Here is a 27,403-nt window from a genome sequence, read left to right as displayed (position 1 = left end):
GCTCTTGATTTTTTTTTTTTTACTCAGTTGCAGCTACATGAACTTAAATGATAAAGAGCTGAGTTGTTGGAAGATCAGCGATGGTAGATCATATCCAAATCTTCCTCTGGCTCAGTGTGCTTCTGAGGTGGAAAATTGACAGGATAGGCAGCTCTGATGTTGTCCTGGTGAAAGACCGGCCTGACTGGTTCTTTGTGGTACACAGCATCCATGTCCTCCTCAGGCTCAAGGTGAACCCTGGCCTGAATTTTAACCGCCATCTGAGGTATCACCGGCTCAGCCTGGACAACAGGGGGGACATCCAAGTTTTGGTTTCGACCTCGGAGGAGATTACCCGTTGAGGGATGGTACAGCTCATCCAGGTCTTCCTCAGCCTTCAGATATTTTTTCTCCTGTCCGCTGCCTCTCATACTCTTCCAGATCTTCATGTTGGGGTCAATATCATAGTGGGTCCTATCCATATCCTCAGGAGGCTCAACTGCCACTGCCCAGGCTGGCCTACCTCTCTCATCTATAGACCTGAAATGAGTATCACACACCATTTGTTTTTATCAGCCTAAGCAAACATGAGAACCTTTCTTTTAGTTTAAGAAACTTCAACTCACATGACAGCTTTCTGGAAGACTTCATCTGAAAGTTTATTCTGAGAGAAGAGCACAAATAATACAGGATTACGATTCAAATAAATACTATTAACCATAAAAACATGTTTAAAAGTAACAGTAAAGCTGATTTATTTCAATGTAATATAAGACTGGAAGTAATATATACATACCCAAGGCTTTGCTGTGATGCCAAGTATCAGCGAAACACAGACGATTAGAGAAATCCTACCAGGGGAACCAATTTAGGTTAATTGCTAGAGTTCTACTTCATAAACACAGATCCCTGTCAACTTACAAAAACAACTCATCTAATCTATAAGCATTAAAAACCAGCTAAATCTTTGAAGAGATTTCTCACCTGTACATGGTGCGTCTTCGTGCTGGCAGCTCAGTGTTTGGAACAAGATTGCCTTTTGATCACCTGCTACTGAAACGAAGGACCAAAGATCTATCTATAAACCTGCTGTCCCGACCTTTGTATCCTCCAAGTGCAGGCTGTAAGTAACTTATCATTTCTAATCTCGCCTGTGTTTTGTGTTGGTGCCATTAAAATTCCTCTTTCTGTCAAAGTGTCAAAGTACACTCCACGTAACTGAGCAGAACATGTCAAATATAAAATGTCTTTCTTATTTATATCATCCTATATTTTTCTTTGTTTTAATTTATCACAGTTATGCAAACACAGCTAAAATATGTAATAAATATACAATATTGTAATTACATTTGATGCAATTATCTCCCTTATCAAGGCTGTAAAGTTCCTTGTCTTTATTACTGAGAGTAAGAGATAAACTTTATTATCATGCAGCAGTAGTTTCTCCAAGCTCTATACGACGACGGTATCTAACCTCAGTAACTATTGTATACATGGCTGTATATATGTCAGCTAGTTAGCAGCAAGCACCAGTGGATTATCCTTTCTTTCTGTGCTTGGTTACATTTGCAGCATTGTATTAAACTGCAGTTTTCTATCTGAACATCATATCTTCACTGGTGATGAGTTCGGAGCTCATCTGCTGTCATTGTGTGCAGAAAGACGGTAACAAATCACACACATATTCATCTATAAAATCATTCTCCGTGAACTGCAAGCACATTTTACCACTGGTAGTTTTAACTCAATACACTCACACAGTTGCACACTGCATTTTCCACAGAGTTTGGTTTTCCTGCTCTCTGTTTTAATAATCTTTTTATTACATATTTTCACCGTTTCTCTCTCATTGGGTTTAATGCCCTGCTGTGTATCACAACTGTGTAACATCAGGAATTGTTCACTGAAATATCTCAACTATTCTGAGAACTGTCATGAAGTGCTGTGAAGATATTTATGATCCTCTGCTGATGAAGCCTAATGACTAGCACCACCACCAGGTTGACATGTAGTTTTGATTGAAATGTCTCCACAGTGGCATGCACTGCCATAAAATCTGATAATCTTTGCAATGATGTGATCCCTTTCCTGACATTTGCTGTAAGGAGATCAGGTTCTATTTGAGTTTGTCCAATATTTTGGTTTATTCCTGTAAAACAATGACATCCACCTCATGCTAAGCCCTGTTTTGTGTTCATCTCATATATTACATTGGTAAGTATACAGTAATTAGGGTACAACGAGACTCTTGAGCATTCTGCATGTCTTTCAAATAATTATTCTTACACACATATAGACCTGATTTACTTGTCTGTCCTTTTTTGTGTTCAACTTACAGGCATGAGAGTCAAAGTGCGATGAGTTGATTTTCTGGTCTGATATCACGCCAATAATGCATCTATAAATGTGCAGATAAATTATTGTATTTTCATTCATCGGTTGAACTTAATTAGCTCAGATTTGTTCTCATATTGAAAACATTCTGCGTGCTATAAACATTCCCCTTCTATTAGGGATTATGAATTTAAGATTTCAGCTACATCACTTAGGCTGACTGTAAATAAGAAGGACAGGCAACCTAATCCTAAGATTAGTTTGTAAGCTCAAAAAACACAGTGGCTTGAGCTCAGCTTCCATCTTTTGAGAAAAATCTTAAGATAAGAGACCTCATCTTCCTTTTTCCTTAGAATTCCTCTATTGTTATCTGCCTGGGTGCAAAACATCTGTAGATGATGTACAGCTGCTAAGATCATGCATGAATTTTGAATAAACTGAGGGGACGTGTTTCCTGCATCCCCTAAAAATCTACACTTACTTACTTATAGGCTATAAGATACAATAATACACAATAGCCTTTTTGAATACGTGTATATCACTGCAGGACCCACAATCCAAATACTGGTCCTACTTTAAATCCTGAGTGTGGATTTTACATTACACATATGTAAAATCAAGTTTGACATATGTATAATGTTACAGTGCCACAAAGCAAAAAAAATGCACACACTTCCCATACCAGGCTTACTTTCATGAGAACTTACCCAGATTCAGACGGAGTCCTATTGTGTACAGCTTTAATCATTTAAACAGACTAATCACCCTTCACATGCACATCCATGTGGACAGATTGGAGGCAGATGATAGGTCTGTGATCTTAGTGCCAGGCACCACAGATACTGAATCATCTACGAGTTTGTCAGCTCTTCATGCCAACATCTTATCATACTGCAAAACTGCGTCGGAATAAAACATTCATTCATTCATGTTTGATGCACAGACTGAGTTGTTTACATTACAACTCAATTCTGAATTGCTGCTTTCTGATATGCAAACTCTGGGATTTATGTTAAACATCTGTAAGTTGAAGCATACAACCATAATTTTCCTCAATCAGCTTACCCCTGAGGAATATAAGTTCATTTCAGCTCAGTGTTTTAGCATTTCTGGCAGTGCCTCCGTCAAACTGCTGTCGTGTCTCTTCGCTAAATGTCTTTCACTGTTCATCATGGCAGCAGGGGACCCATTAAGTTAACCCAAGTTAATATTTTCTCATGCCAACAGGATTCAGTGTAATGTACAGGAGCTGTAAGATACAACACAAACTTCCTGTTCGGTTTAGGGGACGGCTCCAGCATGTCGGCAGTCTCGATCAGATTCATGTGTCCAATATTACAAGACAGTCTGGCTTGACTCGCCCCCGCTGAGTGGTCTGCTTCTTTACTAAAACACGCCTTAAGCAAGCAAATACCAGACATCTTTGGAGGCACTTATTGTAAATCTGCCTTTAAAAATAGTTTAAAACCTCCTAAAATAAACTAAACAGGAAGAAATGACTGCTCTAACCGTATGCTGAAAAACATTATGCTGTTGTGTTAAAGAGAAATCTACTAAAGTGAAGGTAAGTCATTAAGAAGGCACTCTTTTCCTACTGTTGTCTTTTGACAAAAAACAAAGCCACATTATGTTTGCACCAACAAGTTGATTTCCAAAGAGATATTAACCAAAATCTGTCCTATCACAGCATGGTGGAAAAGGTGTTCTGAAAAAATTAAGGAAACATATCAAGAAGAAGACAAAAGGAGACGTGGCAGGCCTACAAAAAAAATGTCTACGGCAGATAAAAACATGGTGCAGGCTCTGTCATGTTTTGGGGCTGCATCTCAGCCAGTGGTGTTGGGGATGTTTCCAAAATTGATTGAATTATGAACACAGAAAAGGGCCATCAGATTTTGATCTACCATGCAATATCATCTGGAAAGAATCTGATTGGCAACTGCTTTGTTTTTCAGCATAACAATGATCCCAAACAAACTGCCAATGCAGTAAAAGTATACCTGAATAGAAAAGCGCACAGTGGAACACACAGTCATGGATTGCCCCCCCCCCCCCCCCCCCCCTCCCCCCAGAGCCTGGACATTAACATTTGAATGTCCTTCACTAAGCCTGAAGAACCATCCATGTTAACAAACGGCCAAAAGGCCAAAAGACCTGTCGTAGAACGTTCAGGCTGTTTTTAGGAATAAATGTGGTGGTACCAAATATTCACTTTCAAGCTGGATAGATTTGTAAAGAACCCTCCTTAGTATGACATTCTGGCGTGCCAGCTTTAGTGTCTACATATGCATGTTAGAGTAAATAGCATTTTTCATGGTCCAAGCTAAACAAAAATAAATAATGATGACAGATCTTTGGACAGTACAGCAGATAAAGATATATTATCATTTTTGGATAGTAAATGTGAAGCTACTAGGAGATGGTCTAACTTAGCATGAAGACTAAAGAGAGAGTAAAACCACCTACTTGGTTTTTCCTTGTTAATACACAAACTGTTTTACTTAGAACAACTTTAAGTATGCATGCTATGATAACCTAGCTGTACTCATCTGGACCATGGTGCTAATAAGAATTTACTATTCCTTTAGATAAGATCTGGTCTTTGCAAAGATAAACATGAAAGAGATTGTGATTTTCAGAATATATCGACCATTTGTAAATAGCGGACATTACTCATGTATAGTTTTGGGCTTTTTATGGGCATGTTTGGGCATGTTTATGATCAGACATTAAGGCCTGCACATGTGATCTCATAGAAACCACACCTTAAGACATCCAAAGGAGTCTTGAAGGTGAGCTCTGATGAATATAGTGCGATGCAGCTCTTATCCATCTGCCCCTTATTCCCTGCACATACACCTCAAACATCTCTACATGAAACCCAGAGGCAACCAGCAATGGACCGACCACAGGACAGTGCTCTCTGAACTTCTAACCGTCCCGCAGGTTTAAAAATAATCTGATCCTTTGTATGAGTAAGTGGTGCATCACTCAACCCATCTAGGTGCTGCAGTGCTTTTAATCTGTGTTTTGAACTGAAGTTTACAATCAGTGGGATTAGCTGAAAAGTTAAGGGAGGTTGTTTTTCAGAGCAACACTTAATGTAAATCTGTGTGGCAAAAATGTGTGAGCTTTGAATTATATGCATATATTTCTAAGTCATTTATTTTAAAACATGCAAAAAGAATTATGCAATTAAAAGGAATAGTAGCTAAAAAAAAAAAACCCAACTACCTTTGTAAAACAACAAACTATCAGCAGCAACTGAGGCTAATTTTTTTTACAGACTAACTAATTCCATGTGCTTTTCATGCTGATGCATAATAAGATATCCAGTGTGGAATATTTTGACCCTATCAAAATGAATTTTTATTGGTATTCTCTGATAGTGAACTCTCAGGGTTGCTCCCCTGCATTTCATTCTGTAACCACTTTCTTTCTCTCCATGCTCAAAGAAAAGCAGTTATTATTCAGTAAAACCAGAAGTGTCATGGTCCCTGTGCCTCACCAGCTGATTCTGTATTAGGCAACATGTTTTCTCTCTCTCTCTCTCTCCTGCCGGGGCGATGCTCATTATGGGCTCCCGCCGCTGGCCCACGCACCTGCTGCCGATCGGGATAATCACAAGGCCGATTTAAGACAGCAGCACTGTGTCACTCGTCGCTGGATCGTTGAGTTATCAGCGTCAGTCGCTCAGTAGATTGTAAATAAGGATCTGTGAGTTCGTTCCGTCTGTTCGCCTCTAACTATAATCTCTGTGTACAGATCTATCCCGGACCTTTCCCTGCCTGCCTGTCATCCCGTGGACGAGTGAGTGGATGGTGTTTCCCCAGTGTGGGGAGTGAAGAGAGAGAGCCTTTGGAGGACATCAGATTCCCGTCTTTTCCCTCACATACCCCGGAACCCTGGACCCCCCTCCCCTCCCTCCAGCACTTTGTAAATAGCATCACCTGGTGTCGTTGTGTAAATAAAATCTGTAAATCCTGTAAGGAGTCCCGGTCTGCGCCTGAGTCCGTTAACTGAAACCTGACAAGAAGTCTCATCGAAATTGTGAAATCCACATCATTTTTCATTTTGATAAAATAATAACTGCACATAACCTTGTACTTTACCTGCATTTGTGCAATAAAGAACTTCATGTTGAAGCAAAACCAGCATAAAAGATGTTTAAATGCTGGTTTCTTCTGCCAAGCGCATGATTGTTTTCCTCTTCCTGTCACTCAGAGATGTATTAATGTGCGAGTATGTGAATAACAAGCATTTAAGTAAATGTAAAAGCAACAGTGAAGACCAGAGCGAATGGGAGTTGTCAGTAAGCAAAGGCTGATGCCAATAAACTGAAACACACAGTCACACAGTGTTTTTGCACAAAATGCTACAAGCGAGCCAAGAATAAATTGCCTGTCTGTAACTGTTTAAACGCAGCATTAAGTCATGATTTATTCCCGTAATTCTGGGATAGAAAACATGCTGCAAATGTTGCAGCCTGCAGCAATTTACGAGGGAAACCACCAAAATGAATATTTGACAAAACTCCCATTTTAAATTAAATGATCATTGCATCATGCAGCTTAATGTTTGACTCACTTGTTGCATGACTTGTATAAGTGTGTATATAAGACTACTGCATGCAGGAATGATGCATAGCATAGCTAGAAAGATCAATATATCATTCCAGCTTTTAGTCCTGGCTCCGCCCTGAAACCAATAACAGCCCATTACCACTTAGACTTTCGTGAATGCAGCTGTCATGTTTCTACTTGACTCAAAGTGGCATCTTCATCAAGATGTCTTCACTGCTGAAGAAACAAATAGGGAACACAAGATTTAACAGGTGGCAATCAGCTGGAGACATCAGACTCCACACTAGACCTCAGCACATTATGTATCGCTGTTTGAAAGTAAATGGAAACAGAAAAGTCACTCTCCCTGCCCACACTAAAACAATCATCAGCACCAAAACCTCATCATCAGCGTCATTACTATAAGTAAATCCCATAAAGGTTGTCCCGGAGCGCAGGGCTGTATTTGAGGCTAACCACCCCTCTGTCTTTACACGCAGCCTTCCGTCATATCCCCCCGCATTCACAACATTTAGGAAAGCTGGGGTTTTCTAAATAACTAAAATTAACTCAATGATCTACAATTAACTTAATTGATGCTTCACCAACACTCATTAAACACACATCAGACATCTCACGGCGGATTTTTCTTGCACGAATTACAGGGTTGGGGGAAGGACCTCCATGGAAGAGGGGAGGCGAATGTGAAGTGTAGTGACGGGTTGGGTGAACGGGAAAAGGGGTGTGGGGGGGGAGTTATGAAGAATTAGCCACCCATCTGTGTAACAGTTACACAAGCATTATTTCTTTGACACTGCCTTTAACATTGTGAGTGCTTAATAAACCATTTCCTCATGATCAGATGGGATTTCTTTTTTTTTTTTTGTAACCAGAGCCAGTCAGTCTGGGGCCCTGATCCACCTGACTATCTGGCTCCACAGGTAATGCCTGAAACTGTTTTCCAGCAACAATAGGACTGACGACAGTTGAGGTAGACGAGGGGAGATGCACCAGAATCTGCACAGCTCCACAGAAGACAAACAAAACAATCTGTTATGTAACTGATGACAGAAGAGTGGGCAGCTCATTGTTCAGGAGGAGACGCAGAGGAATGGCTAAACTCTTTTTGTCCAGGGCAGGTAATCTGAAAAGCTGATCTGACCATCTGCATGAAAGATGTCCTTAGCTGTGCCAGCTGCCTGTGCTGACTCAGAACCATCACATTGCTGGGACAATGTGTGTCACCTCCATGAAAATAATAGACTATAATGAGAAGGAAATCTCAGGTGGTCTTTCTGTTTTTCTCTCTCACACAGCCACGCACGTACACCCTCCTCCTCCTTCCCTCAATCACACCCCTCACAAACTCAGTAAACATATGGGAGCTGTTAAACTAAGTTTAATGGCTATTTACTGTGTTTTGTGCGCTTCTCATTAAAGAGATTTTCCACTCAAAGAGAACTAATGTTTTGGAAAACACATCATGCCAACACTTGGCACATCTGGCTTATTTCAGTAATTAAGAAACCGACCTTCTAACGAAAGAAAGAAAAAAAAGGGGGGGGAAACAGAAACCGTAAGTAAGGACATTCAGTTTCAGGTTCACAGCTGTTATCTTTACCTAGCATTAGATTTACTTTAAACATGTGGTAATGACTTCAGGACAGCTATAGTCACCTTTTAAGTCGATATGTCCAGCACTCACTGACTCAGTCATTCTACTTTTAGCTCAACAAATATGTGATAAATAATCTGCCATGTCCAGCCACTACTTGCTAACAAATGGTAACATCTGGACTGAAAAATGAAGCCAGCAGAATTGATAAAAACTGCAGTTTTTCTGATTTTTGTTGAGGCTAGAGCTAAAATCAGCTCCATAGACACCTACAGCAAAATGCTCAATTCTGTAAATATTGTAAAAATAAAACTGTTTAGCCTTCTTTTAATAGTAAGAGTTTGGTGTCTTTAGCAAATTTTCTCCTTTCATGAGCAGTATTTTTAGCTCCTTACACTTAATTAAGGCCTAAAGTGATCATTATTAGGGGGTGTTTTCACTCACGTGCGAATGCCAGCACAGGTGCTAACTGACTGCTAGAGTTTGCCAACCTCGACTTCGACTGTGTGCTGCTTGGAGCAATTTAATGCAATTGTCTACCATAATAATGTCAAACAGCCTGTAGTTAATGGTAATATCAGCCACTGTAATGGTCTCTTTTCCAGTTTTGGTGGAGGGGGAGTCTAATATTGTATTTGTTATTTATGTGTCTGCAGGCATTCAGTGTACGGTTACCTTGGTAACCAGGCTTACTTGCAATAGCTGTTAATTTAGCAATCCACCCACTCAACCAAATCAAGCTGGCAAAGGCCAAAATGCCACTGCCTCAAAACAGATCTTCATGGAACTTTTGCCCATCATTTAGATACAGTCTAAAGTTGCTACCTGTGTTTCCTACCATTTAGAAGCAAACAGAGATTTTTCTTATGCCAGTGAAAGTTGTACATCAAGCTCAGATTCCACTCAAGGGTTGTTTTCCACTACTGGTGACCTCAGGAGCAATCGTGGTATTCATAAATAAAAATAAAACAAACTTATTATAGATGCTTTAGCAATCAAGAGGCCCACACAATGCAATTTAAAGACATCTCCTCTTCCAGCTTGCATTGTTATGTGAAAGCAGAGATCATTCATGCCAGAACATTAAAAGGCCTTGAGAGCTGAGTATCAACCATGAAACACAAAAGCCTCGCCCCCTCCCCTTCTACCCCTGTTCCAGTCGCTGAATGACTCCTCACTGGAGTCCAATGCAGCCCTAGCTGCCAGCTGGAATACCCCTAACCTTTAACCTCTGACCTCCAGCCCCACAGAATTTATCACAGAGCCATCAGAGAATGAACTCAGTGGGGAGCACATCCTTGTTGAAAACGTTGTCAGGAGGTGAAGGGCGTACAGTTGTTAACAGAGATTAAAGGTGTTCCAGATGTTTATTACGCTGCCCTCACCACTGTATATTTAATCCAGAAATCCTCTCTGTGTCTGTCACATGGGTCTGAATTTGCGTGTATCTGATGTTGCGTGTCATGACCTAATCTGTGCCGATGCTCCCGGGTTAAGGAAAGGATCCTGCTGTTCCTTGATGGAAAGCCTTCTGCTACAGAAAGATCCAGTTACAAGAGCACCGCGCTTTCATCCTTATTAAAGAAACATGTGCCCGCTCTGAGCAGTTATGTCAGTGGATGAAACTTTGTATGCTTTCGACTTTTATGTTTTTTCCCTGAGAACATTTTACACAAATATGGTCGGTGCAAACACCCACAAGAAGAAATATCCATCTTAGCCTATGAGAATATTTAAAAGTTAATACAAGAGGGCTATTAGTGAAAGTGTTTCTAACAGTAGTGATTTCCCCAGTGATGTAGAAGGTCAAGGTGATTCAGTTAATCAGCATCCATCACTTACAGCTAACTAGAGCGCTACTTTCTGCTTAAGTCTTTAGAGAGATCAATTTTTTCTTAAGTGTGAGTATTTAATAAAGTATTAATTTCATCTATATATATATACTTTTTCCTTTTTATTTTGTTTATTTTATTATTGCATTTTTTTTTAACTGTATCACAAAGACAATCTGTGATCAGATTTGAGGAATCTTGCACATGCAATGCATTACTGCACTGCATTGCTCACCCTCTGTATCTTTTATAGTAGGCTCCATTCATTTAAAAGTGCGCAAAGTTGCTCATTACACATCATTCAGTAAACTCTCGCCACAGTCAGACGATGTGAGTCAGACCTCCGATTCGACTCCACCAGTAGACGTTCACTTGACAGTGATGACTGCCTCCTTGATGTCTATCTCTGTAGTTCGCAGCCACCGTGCTCCCTGACCTCGGCTCCCAGACCCCGGTTTGTTCCCACGCTGTGCCCTGTGGAAAGTCTGGCTCCAGCCTTTTCAAACCATAATTGCATACCTGTAGAACGCAGACAACAGCAGAGCAAATACAGACACAGCTAAAAGGGAACGAGGTTACCAGCAGAGATATGTGATAGCTTTCTGACACGTACTTTCTGCTGTATTTAACTCATCTTACAGGTCAGCGCTGTAAATAAGGCACTGATTCTTGCACCAGTTACTCCAAATTCCACCAGGCCAACACATATAACAGCTCACTGTTGCACATGTAACAGATAAGATTTTTGCTGTTGGACATGTTTAACTAATGCAAATGAAAGTAGCTACAGATAGTGTATAGTCAAACAGTCTGGGGGCAGATATGGGGGGTAGTACTATGGAAAGAAGTGCAGATGCCATACAAGAAGACATGCTGCATTGTTGTTTATGCTCTTTTATGTTACATTGCTGAAGATAAGATTATGGAAGTTATACGAAGCTGCAAAAAGCTACCAAAAAAAGCCTTTTCTGTTCCATTTATTAAAATTTTATTCACTGTTTAATCTTGTGAAGTAAATTAAAATATCTTTTTTTTCATGGTGTCTTTCTCACAGTGAATCACATGAAATGATGTGGAAAAGGTCTAAGCTAGAGAACTCAAACAAGCCTTTAATAGGTAGCCCGAGCAGAGTTAAGGGCTGCAGACGTGCTGTGCGTACTGGTCTGCAGCCAGTCAACGGGAACTTTAAGTGGATTTTGTGAGCCAAATTTTGCATGTCATATCAGCATAAGTTACAGCAGTAAAATTGTGTTCCACAGCATGCGGTACACCTCTGGCTCACAATATTTTTATCTAAATGGGGCACAAACTCTCTGCAGTTAGTTCATAAAATAGAATTGCATATATTCAGAGATCTGACACAAGAAATTAACTGGAGAGATTAAACGCAGAAGTCAGAGCTTAATAAACTCACACAACAGTGATGTTCACTGTATCCTAACACAAGACAAATCTCACAAAAGAGGGTTTAAGTTACATTGTTGGTTTACATAGCCCTCTGAACTTATCCCTGAGGAAAGACATGTTCCAGAATGGGATTTAACTAATGTCTCTAAATCACTCCCAGCTGGCCTGACTGCAGGAAATGTTTCTTTCTTCTCAAAAACTCCAAGTAAATGCTACATGAAGTATGGTGCATTCATTAGTGTGTCTTTCTTCAGAACTTACACTGAACTGTCTGTCCTGGATGTCATAGCATTTAACGCCTTCCAAGGCCGTGGTCACAGCCTGTCTCTGTCAGTGTGGTTGGCCCTCTGCAGTGCCATGAGCACGCCCCCATTCACTGCTTAACCTTTCAAAAGTGGTCAACTAACTTCAGAAGGAAAAAAAAATCCCAGCAGTTTAGTGTAGAGTCAAACAGCCCGGGGCCAGCAATAACAGAGTGGAACTGATTAGAGGAGGAGAAGGAAGGAGGGAGAAAGAGGAAAACAAGAGAGTAAAATGAGACAGGGACTGATAGCATCTTCTTAACCAACGTAATTACATTAGACAGTTAAAGGCTTCAGACTGCGGCGTGTTTAAAATCTCATGTGAAATGTAAACAATAGCAAAAGATGATGCTGTAGAAATATTTCCTTAATTTGGACTACAAGTTTGTGTTATGGGCATAATTAAAATAACAATAAATGTATCTAAATCTGCCTACTTACTTAATCTTACTGCTTGTAATCATGAATTATTCTAAAGGAAAGCCTGTAATGAAACTGAGTACTTTGCACAGATTCATAGAGAGGCAATGCGATCTAGGCAAAAAAGAGAGCTCTGTGAGATCAAAAAATTAGCCTAAGAGATCTTATTTGTTGCTTGTTTATTGGATTTTTTGCATGGTCTTTTCCTCTCCTTTAGTGCTCCTGTTTAGCCCTTTGCTTTTAAACGCTCAGTCCACTTCTCACCATCGCCAACTTTTCATATGTCAGTGAAAGCTGTTGCTAATAAAAGTTAGAGAGCAAACTATGAACAGGAGGTGCAAGTGAGAGGAGGGAGGCACATTCTTTCTTGTCTGCTTTGCCCTTGGCAAAAGGGAGTCCACAGTGCTCTGGGACAGGACTGAAGGGGAGGAAGGGGGTTAAGAGAGGGGAGGTGCGCATAGGAGTGTCACCTCCATCACCCCAGGACATGGAAAAAACATTCAGTTTCATCAAACTTCAAAAGAACAGCAATTACATAGGAGACACGGGATGGCAGGGCATCCCTGCACGGCGGTGGCAAAGCTGCGGGGAAAGAACCACGCCTTCAGAAACTTAAAAAGAGGGGACTCATCCCAGCCTCTCTTCTCTCATCACCTCTCCTCGACATGGCTATAAGCAACACTAAAGCAGCACCCCAATAGCTCATCTCCATCTTCTCTGTGTCCAGAGAAGGCGGCCATTGTGTGCCCGTTCCTCTTTCCCCAAGTCAGTTTCCTATTGAGGCTCTGAAAAGGCCTTTGAGGGGCCCTGTTTTGGCTGTGCAGCTCACCTGCAGAGGGGAAACTATGGGTCTATTCTAAAGCCCAGCAGCTGCCAGGGCAGAGAGGCTGGCACCCAGTGGGAGAGAGAATAGTGGCCGCAGAGTCTTTCAATATGAAGCCACTTAGTAACAGAAGGCATGTGCCAAGCTTGCAAAGCCAGAATGAAGAGTCATCCTTTGGAGTTCACCAAATATCAGAGAAGAATTAGACCCATCTCCTTTTTGCTCGCTTTTGCCATTATCCACTACGTCCTAACTTTTTCTTGCCTTGCTGTTTATAGAATAATAATCCACAGGTAGCAGGAGAAAGAGAGCCGGGGTGCAGCAGACTAGAGGTGAGTAGGTTTATTTGGAAAATGCAGATCAACAGGTGGGACAGTGGAGTAAGAAAAACAGCTACATTGGTAAATGCATGAGACAACAGGGCTACCAAACAGCTCTGAAAGGCTGAATTTCCTTGCCCTGTGACAGATCGAGCTATGATACCGCTGTGAAGATCCCAGCGGCTGCGGTCCTGTGAAGAAGCCTTCACCACACAAAGCCCCTTTTCTGTCAGCAGGCTAGCTCCCACACTGGCGCTAATTTACGATGCCCTCACAGCAATTTCCACAGTCAGAGAAGTTCAATTGTGTTTTCCAGCTCATTAAGCATCAGCACAACAAAGCTTTCATCTTCTCCTTCATCTACTTCATCCCACTCTTCACTCCCCACATTTATCCTGCTGTCAGCTAATCTGCCTCTTTCACCGAGCATCCAACCTAAAGGGCGCAGGTAAAATAGGCATCTGTATTTACTGCTATTTGTCTATGCCCTTGAGTTTTGTTAGTTTAAAGCACGGCCGCAACTCTAAAGACTCCCCTCATACTTGCGAAGGGAGAATTTAATGGTTGTTGATTCAGGGGCCTCCGCTGTGCCCTCCCATCCCTTTCAGAGCTTCATGAGACGACGTGGACTCTATTGTAATCTCAGAAGAATCAGCTTGGCTTATTTGTTCAGGCTGTCACTGCACTGAGATCACAAACACACACTCAAATTCCAGTTAGTGCACTAAATATCTTTTAACTAAACTATATTTTTATGTGTGATCTGTACTGGCAGGAGACTGCTGAAGTACAGTAGTGGCATTTTTCTTAAAGTTAGAGAGGCACACACGTGACCAGATAGAGAGAGCAAATGGCACAAAAGAGGCCCCGAGTAATGGCTAGCATCACATTTCACCTGAATTTTGAAATGTAATCATTTACTCTCATAATCAAAATATATACAGTGCTGTGCAAAAGTCTTGAGCCGCCTCTAATCCAAATCATATAAAGCAAATACAGAGTTTTAAACAATTCTAACAGTCAATATTTGGTTGACCACCTTTATTCTTCAGCAGAGCTAGAACTCTCTTAGACAAGCTTTCTAGTCATTTCTTTGAGTAGTCATCAGGAATAGTTCTCCAGGCTTCTTGAACTACATCCAAAGCTCATTTTTGGGTGGATTTGTCTGCATTTTGTTCCGTTTTCTATCAAGATGATCCCACACTGCTTCCGTAATATTGACGGTCGGGTTCTGGGAAGACAAAATTAATATGTGTGTGTCTATCCACGTGTGCTTTTACTGCACTCGTAGTGTGTTTAGGATCACTGTCATCCTGAAAAAGGAAGGTGTTGCCAATCAGATGCTTTCCAGATGGTGTTGCGTGGTGGATCAAAATCTGACAGGATTTTCTACTTTGTCCTTAGTTCTCAAATTTTAGTTTATGCAAGCCATGCCGTGTCAACTCTGAGGTCAATGCTGATATAAATAAGCCAAACAACAACACTGAAACATTCTGTCAAATCATTTGTTATTTGACTAAACAGCCATTTAAACTACACAAATTTTTATATCTCAGTTTGACTAAAGGTTAGTACACCAAATAAAAATTTGTTGGCTATTTTTAGAATTAAGATTTACATTTACAAAGAAGGAAAATGGCATCTAATATTTGAAAAAATACCATCTTTGCTACACAGTTGTAATCTATTAAAGGAATATTTAGATATTGTGGAAAATCCATGTATTTAGTCAGTACAAAGACTTGGGAACAGCTGGCTTAGCAGTGCCCAAAAGTGACAAAATAGTTTACCAGTACTGCTAAACATTTAACTAAACCACTGCATGATTTTTGTTTTGTTTTGTTTTGTTTATTGTGCATACTTAAATTGGTGGAAAAAAAACGCATTGTATTTGGCAGATTATGGGACATTTTTCCTGCTGAATGTCTCAGTGGGCTGCCCATCTCTCAACAGGTGCTGCTGTGTGATTTATCGCAGTTTAAGTGGTCACAGCATGTTGCACTGCAGCTGCCATCACATCAGCGGTTTTTGGAAGAATATTGTTGGAAGTCTTTGGCCGAATTTACAAATCGTCAGCGGCACTTTTACACAAATTGGTGCACTACTTTCATTTTCCAGAAAGCCTAGGCCAGCTGTCTTCGCTATTGTCTCCCATTGTGTTGTGGTCTGACTTCACTCTGCAGTAAGGAGGAAAGAGGAAACTGATGCTGAGGCAGACACATTTGCAAGGTCTTAAGACTGCATAAAGACTTGCAATGTACAGGATCATAGCAGATCGTATTCTGTGGTAACAACCACTCACTTTACCCCAAAACGGCTCAAATTACTATGAGAACATAGAAGGCCCTCTGTGTCCCTCTGTGAAATACTTCTCTCAGGCACCTCTTTAGTAGTTTAATTGTTTTTCTCTGTATTTTAAGACACTGCATTTAGGAAAATGTACCTCTGGTTGTCTGTTTTGGTCAGGTTTCCCTTGCTACTATTAGTCTTCCTATTGCTTCTGTGCTGCACCCTAACACTAATCATGCCTATATCTGCCATCATAGCCAAACAATACCATAATCTGACATCCCAAGCATCTGTTAGTGGGTCATTTTCCAACATCATCATCTTTGTCATTATCATCCCTGAGTGCAAGCTGCCATCTGAGTCCCCCCTCCTGCTCTTAGCGCCATCCCTGAGCTCACTCTGTAACCCCTGGCTCGTTCCAGGCCCAGAGAAGGTGTCCGGTTCCCTATACACCCCTCCATTTCTCCCAAACTGCAACAATACAGCAACTCTATCTCTGTGTTCACCTGTTAGCACCTGGCACCACGTCCACATCAGCCAAAGGCTTCTGCTCATCCCTGTCAGTCACCATGTGGGACTCGCCTTCCTGTCACCAAACCCAACATCCCACACAAAAAACACACAGGGGCACAATGAACCGCTCACCGCTCGCCTGTCAACACTTTCCCCTGACAGCCGAGCCATGCTAACATTATTGAGGATAAATGAAAAGTGCTTAATCAATCAATAATCCATCGGGTAATTACAAAAGCTTCAAGCATCATCTGGCACATGAGTCCTGAGTATGTACTACTTAAGAAATTAATTAGTAAGATAATGCTTTAAACAAGCAACCTCAGTTTCATTCATGCAAGTACGTTGAGTTTGAACTGCATGAACTTCTCCACTGTGCCTCTTATAAATCATATTTATCAACCACTAAATTACAGCAGCAAATGCATTTCGGATTATGGAGAAATAAGGAGCTTGGAAAGAAGTTCTGAACTGAAGAAGCTTCTTGGATGAGAAGTGAAACATCCAGCTGCTTTTTTTTTTTCAAGTTCCTTAAACTATCATGACCTGGATGACCTACATGATGAAGAGATGCGTTACTAAGCCCCACTATCAAACCTCATACTCATCACATGTTGGCATTCAAAGCATTTAAGATTGTGATTTGTAGCCTAAACATACCAACACATTCGGTTCTGTAAACAAACCCCAGTCCTTGACATCAAGGTCCAGCATTTTGTACACTTGCCACTTCCCTCCAACTCGTGTGTGATATATAAATAAAGCTTTGTTCATTAAAAAGCCTGTGAACATCATCCAGCCCGCAATTACATATGTCATCACAACATAAATTGGAAAAGAAAAGGAAAAAAGATTTAGGACTGCTGTGTGTGTGTGTGTGTGTGTGTGTGTGTGTGTGTGTGTGTGTGTGTGTGTGTGTGTGTGTGTGTGTGTGTGTGTGTGTGTGTGTGTGTGTGTGTGTGTGTGTGCTATACTTGCTTTCCAAACTTCACTTGTTGCTCAAAAAGTTGTGGATGGAAACTGAAGTTGAAGCTTTCATCGTGGCTATAATCACCTCCTGTCTGGTTTTCCTGGCTCAACTTTGCCTGGATATTAGTCTCTTGTAAGGGTCAAATCTGTGTCCTTCATCACAGTTTTGCTCAATAGGTTACACTTGACCTTGGGTTAAGAGTAGCAGCTCTTAACACACTATGTGCTGACAGTTGCAAAGATGAGAAAACTAATTTAGGCTGACATGTTGTTGCAGTTGCTCTCGACTGCTGATCAGATAACGAGGCACATCAGAGGAAGACCTCGGGCCCTGCACATCCTCTTGGCTGACTGGCATGATTGGGCCTGAGTAAAACTGAGCCGGAGCCAAGAAAGCCTGTACCTGTCAACATTATTGTTTCAGTAACTGATGCAATACCCATGTCAGTCATTCTAATTTTGGCTCTGAGTGCTGCAAGTGGTAACTAGTGCTTAACAAGTAACTTTAACACAATGAATGACCACAGTTTATTTCAAGAAAACAAGACAGAGTGCAACTCCTTGTGAATGTAAGCAGGGAAAGAAGAGTTTGTGATCTTCCATCCACTGACATTTTGACATACCAGCTTTGGCAGGTCCACTCAGACACACAATAATGTTCTGTTATGCTTCCGCAGACAGGCCTCTCTCGTCCCCTTTAAAGACGATACACTTTCACCACCACAAGTTCCCCGCTGCGCGTTTCATAAATGTTTATCCCACATGACTCTAGCCCCCTCCCCAAAAGTTTGCTTAGGATAGCTGCGAGCGCTGCCAACTCAGATGAAAGGGAAAGATTTAAAGAATGAAATATATAAAGCCTGCTTCGACATGCTTGGTTTGAAAGGTTTCAAACTCTTTTACAAAACCACAATTAACTCTTTACACAGTTCTCCACTGAGTTAAATAAGCAGGACTTGGAGTTGGGTAAAGAAAGAAAGTCAGTTTGACATTTTTTGACTTTACATGTAAATAGTTAATAATCTTATAACCTACAGGATGAATGGATTGGCATAAAATATCAGTAAAACACATAAGAGCTGATTCCAAAGGGGAAAAGCAATGGATAAACCCGCACCAGTGTTTGCTGATCACAGTATAATGAAAGATTGCTTAGAAGTGATCTACTCTTTCCAAACATGCTGAAAAGTCATTATTAATTAAACACCAGACTATGTGAAAACAAGCTGCAGCTGTCCTATAGATAGATTTTAATTTCTCAACATCAAAATGTTTGGTTGACTCTTGTGGCATGTGTGTGCCATTCTTAGAGAAGCAGGAAACTTTTTTTATTTAAATATTTACTCATTCATTACAAAACAATAGAGGAGAAACAACAACACTACAGACAGCCCAGCGTCTCCTTTCAAACAGGCGGAGAGTGAGAGTGGTAATATTCACAGTTACTAGAGGAGAATGTAATGTCGCACTAAATTACAGTCATTGAAAGCTTGTATGGTTACCCAGCGATCTATCACTGTCACACAGAGGGGGAGAGGGGGCGGGAGAGCAGACAGGCGCCAGGCGCAGCAGGATCAAAGCAGGGACATACCTCAGGGAGAGAAACAGTTAACTCCATTTAACCAATTGTCCTACAGACAGTCATTCAGTCAGTGCGCTGCCGCTGCAGGCCCAGCAGCAGTTCCCATAAGAGAGAAGAACGCTCACATATAGAGTTTCACTGAAAATGATTTGACTTGATTTGAAGAGCTGCAGAACAAGGCCAATTTGGATGGGCTGCTTGAATGGGCCCTTTACTGTCTCTCAAAGGGATTACAGACAATGAACACAATAGGCTGAAATATGGCCATGGACAATTTGATTACAGGCCACAAGATAGAAATTTACAGTGATAATAACTCTTTGGAATATAAAGAGTGCTGTAAATCGCTGCCTGGATTGCCTTACTGCTTTAATGAAACCTGGTGAAAAACTACTGTCAACACATTCTCCGGTACAACTTCCCAGAAGGGGCCCAAAGAGAAGAATTTGTGTGACATATATCTGGTGAGGTTTACATCTATTAAACTGTGAATGGATTTATGACACAATCACAGCACCACATGGTAAATATTTTTAAAAACAAATAATTACACTATATACACACCCAGAAGGCACGCACCAAATCTTAGCACTCATTTAGAGTCCGTTTGTGTCCACCTGATGTCTTTGTATGCGCAACCCATTTTCTGGTTCTGTTTTGTTGTCTACCAGTTCAGAAAGGGAATATTTGACTATTTAGGCAAAGTTGGGATTGTAAAGCAGAAAATTAAAAACACAAAAATGCTCTGTAAGAACTGAAGGGGACAAGCATGGGCGAATTGATAAACTCTAAATAAAAATATTAACCAGTGCAGATTTAGATTTGGATTCCAGCAAAGAGTGTTTAAAAGGTAGGAACTGCACATCTGTCCTACCTTACATAGAATAACTCGAGCTGTGCCACTGACGAGAGGTTTATATCTGTCAGAAACCACAGCATATAAAATGGACCGCAACACTGTCTTTACAAATTCGGCCTATCAGAAACCGCTTTAGCCCGGTCACGTGGAAACATCTAAGGCCTGATAGGCAGGCGGCAAGATGGAAGGGGAACTTGTGGCACTGCGCTAACGGAGAGACAAGTCTGTGCGTAAAAGCCTGAAAAACACACAGCTGTAGCGTCATCGGAGAAACATCTGCACTAGCACTTATCTCCTCAAGAGAAGCCACGAAAACATAAACAGTGTCGGAGAGAGCGGCAGGAAAATTAGTTGTATGGCACCGCAGTCGTGCGTAATGAATCCTGCGCAAGGATCACCGCCCGTGGCTGCTCCCGGGGAGACTTCGCCGGAGGATAGAGCCGCTGATGGAATTGGAACTGATGAGCTGGACCTGTCACCTGTTAGAAGGTGTAAAACCAAAAGTTCAGATCTGCCTTTCAGTGTGGAATCACTCATATCAGACAGGACGCCGTGCAGAAGCCTCCAAGACTCAGAGCCTGGCTCGGGTTGCGTCCGGATAGAGGACGCAGATTGTGCGTCACAGAGAGGATTTTATCGGTCTAAAGCGGAGGCGGTGGACCTCAGCGACAAGGAGACGAGCTCCTGGTTGCAGGCGCCTTGCGCATCCCCTCCAAGTGAGTGTAGAATGCGCTATTGCGACATTTTGTGCGATATTTAAAACAAAAACGTCAACAACTTGTATAGACATATTCAAAGAAGCATAAACAAAATGACTGCTAAACGATTGTATAAAATATTATAATTGTCTGTAATAAAACTATTAAGAGCCAACAGTGAGAGGGAGCTGGAACTTTCCTCCAAAGAGTAAATAACGGCAAAGGTGCACTGACTGTAGAATAGTTAGGATATTAAAAAGCTTTGATATTTCCCCGATCTTTCAGATTATAGTCTATGCGCAATCAAAAATTAAACTTCAAACAATCACTAGTTATGCTATTAAATCGATCGCCGAAGTTCTAGCAGTGTACATAACTTCTTAATTGTATTTCCAGGACTTCCCAGCCCCAGCCCGTGCAACCTACGGAAACACAAGAACAACAGGAAACCCAGAACTCCCTTTACAACCTCTCAGCTTCTTTCTCTGGAGAGGAAGTTCCGACAGAAACAGTACCTCTCCATCGCGGAGAGAGCGGAATTCTCCAGCTCCCTCGGCCTCACAGAGACCCAGGTCAAGATCTGGTTTCAGAACCGCAGGGCCAAGGCCAAGAGACTGCAGGAGGCCGAGCTGGAGAAACTAAAGCTGGCCACGAAGCCGTTGCTCCCGGCCTTCGCCTTTCCTTTCCCCTTGAGCGCACCAATAGGCGCCCCGGCGCTATACGGGGCCCTGAACGGACCTCGGCCTGCCTTACCCGTACCAGGACTATTCAGTGGACCATATGGGATGTACTACTTGTCCTAACTCATACTAACTTTTAAGCTGCTTCGTTGGGGAAACTGCCTTAGCTTTATCCAGCAAAAAATATTCTTATGAAATAATCTGTCTGAAATCTCACATTGAATGAAATGTTTTTCGTTAAAGCGCTAATGGGGAAAGAATAATATAATAACCCACAGCAGGGATATGTTAACATAACAGTCTCGCTTCATTTTAAAGCTGTTCATTATTTCCAGGAACAAAAACAAAACAGTTGATTGCCTTTTTTATTTTCAGCTGTCCCAGCTCAGGTATGCTTCAGTTCCAGTAATTTTACTGTAGTAAGAGAAGACCACAGAAGACGATTTTTTTCAGAGCCTGTTGCTTTGAGCTGAAAGCAAAAACTTGTAATGACGCACTGAAAGACAACGGCTTGTTCATTATTTCTATTTTAAATGCTTTGAAATGTCCCGCCTCTTCAAGGAGAGTTTTAATTTATAGAAAAAATATTTAAATGACAGTTTTGCTGACTTTCTATATTTTTCTGATAGTCATTTCTGATTTATCTTATTCATGTATGCCACAGAGCTCGAATGTTATCCAAAAAGAAACGTATGGTAGATTAATTCGGGGGTTTTTTAATGGGCATAACCGCTCATTTAGAAACAGCTTCACAAATAACGGGAATCACTTTGACACTTTAATGTTGCAAAGATGCGAAAGTGATGGTTGAGAATCTGTGGATTTGGTGTTTTAATAGGGTCTCTGAACTTAAAATGGAAATATAGAAAATTAAAGTTATCCTTTAATCACTTCCTGAGGTGAGCCCTGATGCTGTAAAACTCTAAAAAGACTTTAAAGGCCTTTCCTCTTCAACAAAACAAAAACATACATATTTAAAGAATGTCGTTTCTACACGTTGCATCTTTTGTGCCTTAGTTCTTCAGTGCTTTACATTAACTGGGGTGAGAACCAGAAGATCTTTAAAGGTTAATTTACTGTAACAATAAGATTTAAGTTTCCAGCTCGTTGACAACTGTGCTCATTTCATAAATACAATAAACCTGCTTTACTCGAGCCCTTACCTCAAAAGGAGAATGTTTTTGCACAGGTGTCAGAAGAGCTCTCGAGATCAGCTTCATTACTAAATGTAGATAACTCCTCGTGTAGTTTTGCAAACACTCCAAGTGTTGAACGTGGCAGACCAACTTACATGAGCTATTAAGGTACAGTGTATTTTATATTTCAAGAGTGGAAGATGTTTTGTACAAGTATTAAAGTTTATTATGGAAATCCCTGACATTCTCTTTTGTTTCTCCTAACAAAAAATTTAAAGTGGGCTCCAAAAACCTGCTTTTTTATATTGAAAACACAGCAGTTAAGTATTACTGCATCCTTTTTTATATATATATAAAACTCTAATAAATGCCTTTTCAGTTTTTCCAGTCAAATTGTGAATGGGTAAGTGTTGGTTGTTGTGTAAATGCAGCACTGCTCTGAGGGATCAGCAACACCAGAACAGCACCACATGAATGCAGTTCATTTACCACAAACAAAAAAAAACAACAATTTAAAAAAAAAAGGAAACTTGCAATTTTTGCAAAATAAAACTTTTTTATTTCAGGTTAAAAACATCTATGACTGTGAAGGTATTCTGTACAAAGGTTATAACGCTGTAAATCTGAAAGGCCAGAAAATAGCAGCCTTGACTTTGATGCTTCACTTCCTCCTTCCTCGTCGTCCTCTAAAGCCTCGGACCGAACCGTGACCAAAACACACAGTGTTGGGGATCCTGAGAGAAAAGAGCACAGTTGCTCAATTCTGGGCCTCAGATTGCTTAGTTTTAAATGCTAAAAAACTGTAGTACACATGTGCTGTAATCAGTACTTTACACATATTTAACTTATATAATATTCTGGATTTTTTTTAATTGCAAATTTCTTAAAAATGGCTGATTTAGTTTTAACACATACAGATTTGAAGGCTAACCTGTAGGAATACTGAGGCTTTCGTGGCGCTGTGCTCTCAGTGTCCTGGGCTGCAGCAAGAACGTCCTCGGTAGTGGCTTTTTCCTCACACTCGTGTGTCTCCATGGATTCCCCTCCCTCGGGTTCGTCGGACGGAGAGTTACACATAACCTCACAGACACCCTCAGACTCACACACATCATCCACCACCTCCATGGCTGCGTCTTTCTGCTCCTTTCTTTTTGTCTCTCGTCTTCTATTAACAAAGATACAATATTTAAAATACGCATAAGGCAAACATATTAAAGTGATGCTATTTTAAACTGCGCCTTTCACAGAGTTAGAAAAATAATACAAAAATACAAATTTTACACATCAGCATCAATAAAGAAGCAAAAAAATCTTATGCTATAATGTGTCTGATCTTATCATGTCACTAAATAAATAATAAAAGAGACATGTAGAGTGTAATGTAAGAATATAAAGAGTAGATAAGGCAATAAGGAGATTGACTAAAAGTCATAATTTGACATTTTGCTACCATCTAGTGGACAAAACACAGCCTTACCCTCGTTCCTTTTTGGTTTTATCGAATCTGAAGTCTGGAGGATACTTGTGAATTCTTATTAAATGGTCCTTCCTGTGTTTATTAGTCCTGAACGTCTGTCCACAGCCTTCCACCAAACACTGGTACTGAAAAATGTGAAGAAAATGTCATTGTTCTTCAAAAAAATAAAAAAAATAAAAATATCTCCTAACAGCAGAGCTCTATTTGACACCGACTTACCATGTCCTGTTTCTGGGCAAGGATAGTAAAGAGAGAGTCATGCCACTCCTGAATGTGAATGTCCAAGAGCCGGGCGCTCGGCAGGGAGCGGCGGCATGAGCAGCACACGTGCCTGTGCAGGGCGTTGTAGTGGTGCTCGTACTCCTCCAGAGCACTGAAGACCCCACTGCAGCCTGAGATGTGACAGGCAAACTCGGACACGCTGACACAAGACAAGAGGAGGAGGAAGGTTATCAACAGTCTGACCAACACTGAGATTACAAGTCATCAGTCAAGTAGAAAATCCAACACGGTTGCTAAATAATGATCCCTTCTGGGGCAAATTTGTCATTTTACTGAATATTTTTAGCATTTCTCAATTAAATATGTCCAAGTGCATAATCTACTACTGTTGCAATCATCTTATTTGACTCGTTTTATTTCTAAATATGATCGCTTATTTTATTTACAAGTAATCAGCTTCCCAAAATCCCAAAAATGAAATGTGGGATTAATGTGTTATTTTTTTTGTCATTGTGCAAATATAGTGATTATAACATCCACATGAACGGAATCAACTTCATGGGATTTCCTTACCTGGATGGACATTAAGACACCAAAGGACAAATAGTATGTGGGGCAGGTTAATATGGAAGCCTGTTTCTGCCACTGAAAAAACCAAACATTTTTGGTGATCCATAAGTCAAAATTTTCAGGTTATTGTCTCAAAATTTCAAATTATGAAGTCAAATTTTGAATTCTTTTCTCAGACTTTTGAGTTGGTGACTCAAAATTGTGAGATAATAACCCCAAATCTTTATTTACAGGTAGGTTGTTTTTTTTTCAGCACTAGAAAGGACTTTCCATAGATGAGTCATGCTCACAGGAATTTAGGATGAAATAAATATGTAAAAGGATGTTGAAAGTCAGTTATGCAAGTCTTCTGGCTCCTGTATTTTCCTTTTTGTTTCATTAACCTTTATCTCACTTAGTGTTTCGTCAATCTATGGCAGATTTCTCTCTGAGCAACAGATTTTTACAGAGACTCGCAAATAACGGACAAAAACCTTCCTAGTCTTGATTGTAGTTGCATTTGTTTTTACTTGTACTTCTCATCATATCCCATTACAAATCTGACTTTGTGGTGCAAGCTTAGGGGATGAGAGAGAGATCCAGGATGAGATCCTAGCATGTTCACCTGCAGGAGAGCCATGATGAAAGCTTTTACTGATTTCTTCACAACCATGGGGGGGGGGGCAGGTGTCAAAGTCTGTGCAGTCACACATAAAGAGTGACACCTGCTCACCCTAACAACAACATGAAAATGTAATTTGAAAGTTTCAGGAGACATTTTAAAGGATGAGTGTGTTAACCCATGCATTGGCAAATGTAAATTATGTGCTGTTTAAAGGTGACCCATGCTCATAGCTAGCTAGCTAGCTAGATAGAGAGCAAGCACTTATATCTCCTGCCTCCCTCACCTGAGTGCTGGCTTGTCTTCTGCCTCCGAGATGTACAGGTCCTGCAGGTACATGTGTCTGTGAATGTCCCCGTCCTGCAAACAGCATTCATCTGCACGTTACAGCCGTTAGCAGAACGAGCAGCTGCCTGCTTTTCTGCTCGGTTTCTTGGTGCTTGGTTACCTCAAACAGCTCGTGGTCCTTGTGCAGGCGGATGATCTGCGGCGTGAAGCTGAACGGGTTGTTTCCCTCCTCGGACTCACTGAGTCTCCGCTCCTGCTGTTCATCGCGTCCCTCCGTCCGAAGCTGGAGTGCTTCTGGCTGCAGCATCGCTTCTACACGTTTTCATTGGCCGGGCACAGAAACACTCGTTCACTATTATAACGTTATCAAGTCCAATGGTCGCTACGATGTTACCTCTGGGAGAAGGGTCTGGCTGCAGCCACTGTGGAGCGCCACAGTAACCGGATACACGTGACCTCCACACTAACCGGAAGCACGTGACCTCCACAGTAGCCGGAAGCACGTGACCTCCACAGTAGCCGTAAACACGCATGGATACCGTGGAAGTTTTTTTTGTTTGTTTTTTATAAACCTTTATTTAAACATCAGTACAATACAAAATGGAATTAAACAGTACTACAATAATGGTGTTGTACTTACAAAAGAATTGTATGCATAGATAAACAAATACAAGAACAGTATTCAGAAACAACAATATAAATATGCTAGGGGGAAAGTAACTGATCAAGCCAAAGAATAAAGTGATTGAAAGATCTTGATTTTTTCACAAACACCAATAGTTTTTATAGTTTTTGGGTTAGTGGAGTTCTTAATTGAGTTAAGATACTGTACAAGTTCAAAGGAGAATACATAAAAAGAGGGATGTCTTCCTAAACATTTGGACTTGTGAATATGAAATTTAGCCATTAAAAGTAACAAGTTAACCATATATCTGTCATCAAAGTTGAATTGTTTTTGGTTTTTGTGCAGACCAAACAAAACATATTTCCAAAACAATAAAAATCCTTTAATATATTTTCTGAAATAAAAACACATAAACTCTGCCAAAAATCTTGTACAAGGTTACAAAACCAAAAAAGATGTATAGTAGATTCCTTGGAAGTTTTACAAAAGCTACAGCTTGTATCAATGTCTAATTTGAATTTGCTTTGAAGATAATCTTTAGAAGGATAAATTCTGTGTATTAATTTATAAGAAATATCTTTAATTTTGTTGGTAATTAAAAACTGATTAGGGAGTTTCCAAACTTCGTTCCACATAATACCATCTGACAGCCGGTTCCAGAAAAAAATGACATATGGTAGCGTGGTTATGGTACTCTGAAATAAAGCTCTAATCGATTTATTGTTGTTTTTAGATTGCTTAGAAAAGCAAATTTTGCCAACAAAAGTTTGTATGGGAGATGCCAACGGCCTGTGGAATGAAGTGATATTAGGTTGATTCTTAAACAGAATACAAACCCCTGATGGTATTGAGCCAAATACTTTGGTATAATCATGACGAGTTATAGCTAAATTGAAATGTAAACAAAATTCTTCATAGGAGAAAAGAATACCATTTGAATCAAATAATTGGTTGACTAAAACAATGTCATTCCTAAACCAACTATCTAAGAAGAGAGATTTTCTTTTAAATAAAACATCCTTATTATTCCAGATATAATAACTGTGTGGACTAAAGTTATGCTTGTAAATAAGAGTCCATGCTAAAAAAGCTTGACGATGAAAAGCAGAGATTTTTAAAGGGATTTTATCAATATCAAAATTACAAGTAAGGAAAAATTCAGTGCCACCTAACTTAGAAAACATGAACACAGGTATAGTATTCCAAATGGAAGTAGGATTAGTAATTAGATTCTTCAACCAATTTATTTTGAATGTGTTATTTAAAGTGTTAAAATCCAACACATTAAGTCCTCCATTGA

The 27,403-nt window shown here is 40.5% G+C and overlaps 3 protein-coding genes across 5 annotated transcripts; 1 reads left to right on the top strand and 2 right to left on the bottom strand.

Annotated features, from left to right (window-relative positions):
- Window positions 1–54: 54 nt before the first annotated feature.
- On the bottom strand, window positions 55–19,841 carry LOC308387909 (uncharacterized protein). The gene is made up of 5 exons (XM_080868280.1): window positions 19,822–19,841; window positions 964–1,029; window positions 776–830; window positions 606–643; window positions 55–519 (listed from the first exon to the last, which is right to left on the bottom strand). Exons 2-5 carry the CDS (start codon window positions 969–971, stop codon window positions 75–77), a joined length of 546 nt encoding a protein of 181 aa, XP_080724406.1. The 5' UTR covers window positions 972–1,029; window positions 19,822–19,841; the 3' UTR covers window positions 55–74.
- A 137-nt stretch (window positions 19,842–19,978) lies between these two features.
- Window positions 19,979–22,623, top strand: msx3 (muscle segment homeobox 3). Its single transcript, XM_080868279.1, has 2 exons — window positions 19,979–20,522; window positions 20,901–22,623. The coding sequence occupies exons 1-2, from the start codon at window positions 20,162–20,164 to the stop codon at window positions 21,305–21,307; spliced, it is 768 nt and encodes a 255-aa protein (XP_080724405.1). The 5' UTR covers window positions 19,979–20,161; the 3' UTR covers window positions 21,308–22,623.
- A 238-nt stretch (window positions 22,624–22,861) lies between these two features.
- On the bottom strand, window positions 22,862–25,941 carry znf511 (zinc finger protein 511). 3 transcript variants are annotated; one of them, XM_080868277.1, is made up of 6 exons: window positions 25,639–25,941; window positions 25,477–25,550; window positions 24,017–24,218; window positions 23,798–23,922; window positions 23,252–23,482; window positions 22,862–23,054 (listed from the first exon to the last, which is right to left on the bottom strand). In XM_080868277.1, the coding sequence occupies exons 1-6, from the start codon at window positions 25,783–25,785 to the stop codon at window positions 22,982–22,984; spliced, it is 852 nt and encodes a 283-aa protein (XP_080724403.1). In that variant the 5' UTR covers window positions 25,786–25,941; the 3' UTR covers window positions 22,862–22,981. The 3 variants fall into 3 exon arrangements, with proteins under 3 accessions (XP_080724403.1, XP_080724404.1, XP_080724402.1); XM_080868276.1 differs by having other exon boundaries at window positions 22,863–23,054; window positions 23,252–23,485; XM_080868278.1 differs by lacking the exon at window positions 25,477–25,550 and having other exon boundaries at window positions 23,252–23,485; window positions 25,639–25,911.
- Between the last annotated feature and the right edge of the window lie 1,462 nt (window positions 25,942–27,403).

This window comes from Rhamphochromis sp. 'chilingali' (assembly GCF_963969265.1).
Source record: "Rhamphochromis sp. 'chilingali' genome assembly, chromosome: 20".
NCBI classification, from domain to species: domain Eukaryota; kingdom Metazoa; phylum Chordata; class Actinopteri; order Cichliformes; family Cichlidae; genus Rhamphochromis; species Rhamphochromis sp. 'chilingali'.
The sequence above is the reverse complement of the archived record's forward strand: the minus strand, read 5'-3'. Positions and strand labels throughout refer to the sequence as shown.

Excerpts from the sequence above, each read along its gene's own strand:
- msx3 (XM_080868279.1), top strand. The coding sequence starts at position 20,162 with ATGGCACCGCAGTCGTGCGTAATGAATCCTGCGCAAGGATCACCGCCC. Across the intron at positions 20,523-20,900 it reads GCCTTGCGCATCCCCTCCAA|GACTTCCCAGCCCCAGCCCG; the intron begins GTGAGTGTAGAA and ends TTGTATTTCCAG.
- LOC308387909 (XM_080868280.1), bottom strand. Across the intron at positions 644-775 it reads GCATCACAGCAAAGCCTTGG|AATAAACTTTCAGATGAAGT; the intron begins GTATGTATATAT and ends CTCTTCTCTCAG. Across the intron at positions 520-605 it reads GTCTTCCAGAAAGCTGTCAT|GTCTATAGATGAGAGAGGTA; the intron begins GTGAGTTGAAGT and ends TACTCATTTCAG.
- znf511 (XM_080868276.1), bottom strand. The coding sequence starts at position 25,785 with ATGCTGCAGCCAGAAGCACTCCAGCTTCGGACGGAGGGACGCGATGAA. Across the intron at positions 24,219-25,476 it reads GAAGACAAGCCAGCACTCAG|CGTGTCCGAGTTTGCCTGTC; the intron begins GTGAGGGAGGCA and ends GTCTTGTGTCAG. Across the intron at positions 23,486-23,797 it reads AAAACCAAAAAGGAACGAGG|AAGACGAGAGACAAAAAGAA; the intron begins GTAAGGCTGTGT and ends CTTTGTTAATAG.